Source organism: Eublepharis macularius, chromosome 13, assembly GCF_028583425.1.
Source record: "Eublepharis macularius isolate TG4126 chromosome 13, MPM_Emac_v1.0, whole genome shotgun sequence".
In the NCBI taxonomy this organism is placed as follows: domain Eukaryota; kingdom Metazoa; phylum Chordata; class Lepidosauria; order Squamata; family Eublepharidae; genus Eublepharis; species Eublepharis macularius.
The window spans coordinates 58,479,474-58,484,744 of record NC_072802.1 but is presented as its reverse complement, the minus strand read 5'-3'; the positions used below and the strand labels follow the sequence as shown (position 1 = coordinate 58,484,744).

The window sequence follows — 5,271 nt, the reverse complement described above, 5'->3', positions numbered from 1 at the left end:
CCTGGATGCTTCAAACAAACGACCAGAGCTCTTAGGGGCTCCTGAGTGACCAGAAGAGCTGTCAGGGCCGGTGGTGAGGGTCTCTGGGTCGATACAGGGGTTGAGCTGTCAGGTGTAGTAGACAATAGGGCATGATCCAACCGATTGCCACGCGGTGTTGGTTCTGGAAAGCTGTGCCCAATAAGTAGAGGCCTAGTGCGTGCTGGTTGCTGAATAGCGCCCTCTCCTGCCCAGCAGTACATAAGGGATTGCTGTTTTGTTTCCCCTGTGTTAAGGCTCTATCCAGGGCAAAGAACATGCCCTAGGCCTTTCCACCCCACACAGCTTCCCCACTGGCTGGGGTTGGGTGGCTCAGAGGGAATGTCATGGCAACACAATTCCCCAAACTTATCCTAGCTCTAAGTGTTACACGTAGGGTTGCCAGGCTCAGGTTGGGAAATTCAGGGAGATTCTGGGGGTGGAGCCTGGAGAGGGTGGAGTCTGAGAAGGGGAGTGGCCACAGTGGGGTAGAATGCCACAGAGTTCACCCTTCAGAGCAGCCATTTTCTCCAGGGGAACTGGTCTCTGTTGCTTGGAGATCAGTTGTAATTCCGGGAGATCTCCAGATAAGACCTGGAGGCTGGCAACCCTACTTACACCGCTTTGGAGTGGCAAAAAAAATGTCTTGGTTCTGCTTAGTTTTTTTTAAAAAAAAATTATTGGTATTAAAACAACTACTTACATGCTAATTTTTGATTTTTAAAAATTGTGGCATGCTTTTAACATTTCCACCGCCCCCACGTGGAATCCGCCTATGGCACTGGGGAACCGGAAGTCTTCCTCGAGGACAGTTCAGACCGTGGCCCCTTTGCCCTCAACGCCTCTTTCGCGCTTGCTAACCCACCCTTGTGCCGATTGGCTGGGTGAGCGCGTCATAAAGCTGCTCCTGGGGATTGGTCCTCTCCCACTCCGTAGCTTGTGCACTCAGGGGGCGGAGCCTGTAAGCATGGCTGATGAGGCGACCTGGAGGGTAAGTGATGCCTTTGACTGGGGTGGCTGGCAATGAACGCAGAACAGAGGCAGTGTCGTCAGAAGGAACGCAGAGATCTCTCAGTCGGTTTGCCAGGCTCCAGGTTGGAGATCTCCCAGAATTACACTTGATCTCCAGGCCACACAGATCAGTTTCCCTGGAGAAAATGGCTGTTTTGGAAAGTGGACTCCATCCATAGCATTATACCGCACTGAGGTCCTTCTCCAAACTCTGCCCTTCACACACACACACCCCTCACAAACTCTAGAAATTTCCCAACTTGGAGCTGGCAACCCTAGCTAGTGTTGCCAACTTCCAGGTGGAGACTGAAGATCTGGAATTACAGCTGATCTCCAGACTACAGAAATCAGTTCCATTAGAGAAAACAACTGTTGTAGAGGGTGGGCTCTATGGCATTATAACCTGCTGAGGGTCTTCCCCGCCTCCCCAAGCCCCGCTCTCCCCAGGATCCAGCCCTTTAGGAGGGGATACATCAGGGTGAAACAAAATGTAAAAACAGCTGTATCTGAAGAAGTGAGCTGTGGCTCACGAAAGCTCATACCCTAGAACAAATTTTGTTAGTCTTATAGGTGCTACTGGACTCTTGCTCTTTTCTGCTGCTACAGACAAACTAACACGGTTATCCATCTTAATGTAAAATAATGACATTCTAGAGGGATGCTTGTGTTCATCTGTTGCAGTAAATATAAATAGGAGTCTTGGGGCACCTTCAAGACTAATTAACAGTTCCTTTCTAGCTCAAGCATTTGTAGACCACAGCCCACTTTCTGAGATGGTTTGAGTGGATCCTCAGTATGTAGACATTTTATGTAGGATGGGTAGAAAAACAAATTGCAAGGTCAAGGAACCATTAAATGCAGGGAGTACTGGGTGAACCTATAATTGGTATTAAGTCTTAGGTTTTGCTAGTTAACCACTATGGATAAAAGTCACAAGGCTCAGGCCCTTGGGATTCTTTTTTCTTCCGATGCCTCTTACATAAAGCATCTACATAGTAAGAATTCCACTTATAGCATCTGAAAAAGTGGGTTGTTCTGGAATAAAACGTTGTCTATCTCAAGACTCCTGTTTGTTTTTGTAAAATTGTAGAAGCTGTTAAGTTCTCCAGACCTGCAAATCAGCCCCTTCTCCTTCCCTTTTCACAAATGCTATTTGACCTCAGCTAGCGCTACTTCATTCTACACAGGATGAATACAAGATGCCTTAAGATCAGGGCACGCAACACCCTCTTTAATATCCAGCCAGTTCTGGAGAACCCAAAAGCTTGCAAAGTGTTCTATGTTCATTTTGATTGGGCCTAAAATTATTTTGGATTTTGCTTCAGACCAACACGATTACCTGAAACTTAAGTAGATGATTTTCTGTGTCACAAAGCCAAGTCTCCTTCCGCTTTTAGGTTTCTTTCCAACATTCTGCTCTTTTAATCACTTCTGAATTTATTCTGTGGGGCAGACCTACATACTGTTTGTATCCCCACCCTACCCCTGTACCAGGAACTTGTATTTTGGAAGGTAAAAAGGTAAAGGTAGGAGGCCCCTATGCAAGCACTGAGTCATTACTGACCTATGTGGGTATATCGCATCACGTTTTCTTGGCAGACTTTTTGTTACGGGGTGGTTTGCCATTGCCTTCCCCAGTCATCTACACTTTACCCTCAGGAAACTGGGGACTCATTTTACCGACCTTGGAAGGATGGAAGGCTGAGTCAACCTCGAGCCAGCTACCTGAACCCAGAAATGACTCTCCATAGTTAGTTCCTCCTTTGCAACAACGGCTGCATGTTTCTTCGAACACAGTTTCTATGGTTTGGCATGTAATGTAACTTGGAGATTTTTTTTTTGCGCTCCTGCTCATGGTTTAAAATGCCACCATTTCCATGACCTCCTTAAACGTGAATGTACACATTCTTGTGTTCGGCAGCCTCCACGAGCATGTGATGACTACTGGTCTGAATGGAAACACTGCCGGAGCATCCGGAACCTTTTCCATAATTACTATACTTATGGGGAAGCACCTACATGTAAGCAGTGGAAAAGGGACTATGAAAACTGCAGAGAGTGGGAGAAAACAAAAAGCTCTGCGGCAAAGGTACGTGGAGTAGCATAGCAAGCATGGTGTAGTGGAAAAGCCCCATACCCAGAAATGATGTAACTACTAAGTAGGACCTGATTTGTACAGGTGGGGAGTTCACAGCCATTTGCAAAGCTCAGAATTGGGGTGGATGGATTTGTTTAGCAATGGGCTGTACAAAATTACCAAAATACACAAACGCAAGATCCAGCACACAGGCTGAAATAGGGTAAACTAGCCTAGAGGTAATTTGTTCAATTTATGACATTTTCAACCTTTTTCTTTAATTGGCATCTGACAGCCGGAAGGGGGGAGAAAGTGCTTCTAGAATCATAGAATTAGAGAGCTGGGTCCTTACCATCTAGTCCAACCCCCTGCTCAATGCAGGAACTGCCTAAATGCACCTGATTGATAACTGTAATCAGAGTCATTTGTCATAGCCTAGATTTAATGTATTAGACTCACTTGTAAATATATGGATTAGAACACACACACTAAAGTATAGATACACACACGTGAGGGTTGGAGATACCAAATTATCTGTTATGGATGGGGCAGAGCAAATATATGCATTTTTACCCAAAATGAACTCCCCCCAAAAGCAATGGGACTTACTTCTGAATAAGGGTGCCTAGGAGCAGAAATGAGCCTTTTGCAGTTTCACTGGAATGCCCCTGCATGCAACTCCAAATATCTCATTAAATCAGCAATCGATCCTTTGGTCATTCCATCTACTATAGGTATGTTTTTATATGTAAACATTTAGGTATACCTGCCTAGTTAGGTCATAAAGTTCATTATCCTCCCCTTGGACTGGCTGCAAGTCTTGGACCAAGAAAGGTCTTCTTCCCCTGGCTTCTAAGATAATTTAACCAGAGATGCCAGGATTAAATCTGGGACCTTCTTGTGCATAAAGTACATTCTGTACCCTAGAGCAAGAGCTCCTCCCCGGTACTTTTAAATCAGTTTATTTAGTAGGATACCTACATTAATTCATTAAATATAGGCATCAATATAGGAGTGGTTGTATTTATCAGTTGTGAACTAGCTGTACTTTAGAAGCCTCTGTTTTTTCCTCTAAATTTAGTTCTTTTATGCTTGTGCACTTCATAGCCAATGGCATATACACAGCCTTGATATGGACAGTATCTTTACTATTTATTCGTTCCAATTTTTGCCAGTCTTTTTTCAAACCTGGACAGTCTTAAAAGGTGATTTTTGGAGCCTGGTCAGAAACTTGATTTGTCAGAACTAAAGGTGCCCCTATTGGGTTTGGTGGTGGGCATGCAATGAAGGCAGGCAGAGTCATCCTAGGCTGCATGCAGCTCGGGGGGTCATAGTGAAAACTGATTTTTCCAAATAACACATCTTGTTTGATCTTCCAGGACTCCCTCTGTAAGAGTGAAAGAGAGCGGATTGTGGAAAAACAGAAGCGCGCGCCGGTGTGGAACTTAAGGAAAAGCCCTCCAGTGGACTGGTACCTGCCTCTTGATGAAGGCAAATCAAAGTGAGGTTGGAGTGGGGCTGTACTGCCTTGGAGTTCTTTACAGAAAGAATGTTGTGTGGAAGAGTTCCCCTGCCATCAATCCATGCTGCCAGCAGTTGTGTCACATCATTTTTCAAGATATAAAGACCTTTTCTGAAACACATCCTTACTGGTGTGTTAAAAAGCAGCATACTTTGCGAGAACCATATGCAATGTCATTTGAAGTTTGACTAACAGCTTCAGCAAATGCTCCTGAAAGCCTGTGCTAGCTTGATCATAAAGTAACTGAGGAGTTACAGGTGGAGGACGCAGGGGGAGCCTATGGAGTGGGTCTTGGCTCCGTATACCCACTTCATCTGCTTGATGGCAATCTACCCTGCAACTGATCCACACTGGCTTTCCTTGTCCTGTATTGTACTATCATAATATAATGTTCAAGTTAATTCCTGACTTGGCAGCATCTTCACACCGGATTCTGTTTTATTTTGCATCGAACAATTTGTTCCACAATAGCTCAGTATTTTCTGTTCTGCAAGTGGCTCTCAAGCAGAGGAAGGCATCTTCCAACATCTGCTCCCATAGATCCTTTAACTGGAGAGGCCAGGGATTGTCTCTGGGACATTCTTAATGCAATACGGGTACATTACTGCTGAGCTACACTCTCTTTCTATATACCTAAGTGTGT

The 5,271-nt window shown here is 44.9% G+C and overlaps 1 protein-coding gene across 1 annotated transcript; it reads left to right on the top strand.

Moving 5' to 3' along the window:
• Positions 1-928: 928 nt before the first annotated feature.
• Positions 929-5,052, top strand: C13H22orf39 (chromosome 13 C22orf39 homolog). Its single transcript, XM_054997030.1, has 3 exons — positions 929-1,009; positions 2,951-3,118; positions 4,486-5,052. The coding sequence occupies exons 1-3, from the start codon at positions 986-988 to the stop codon at positions 4,609-4,611; spliced, it is 318 nt and encodes a 105-aa protein (XP_054853005.1). The 5' UTR covers positions 929-985; the 3' UTR covers positions 4,612-5,052.
• The last annotated feature ends 219 nt before the right edge of the window (positions 5,053-5,271 follow it).

Coding starts and splice junctions, on each gene's coding strand:
- C13H22orf39 (XM_054997030.1), top strand. CDS start 986: ATGGCTGATGAGGCGACCTGGAGG. Junction 1,010..2,950: donor CTGATGAGGCGACCTGGAGG/GTAAGTGATGCC, acceptor TGTGTTCGGCAG/CCTCCACGAGCATGTGATGA. Junction 3,119..4,485: donor CAAAAAGCTCTGCGGCAAAG/GTACGTGGAGTA, acceptor TTGATCTTCCAG/GACTCCCTCTGTAAGAGTGA.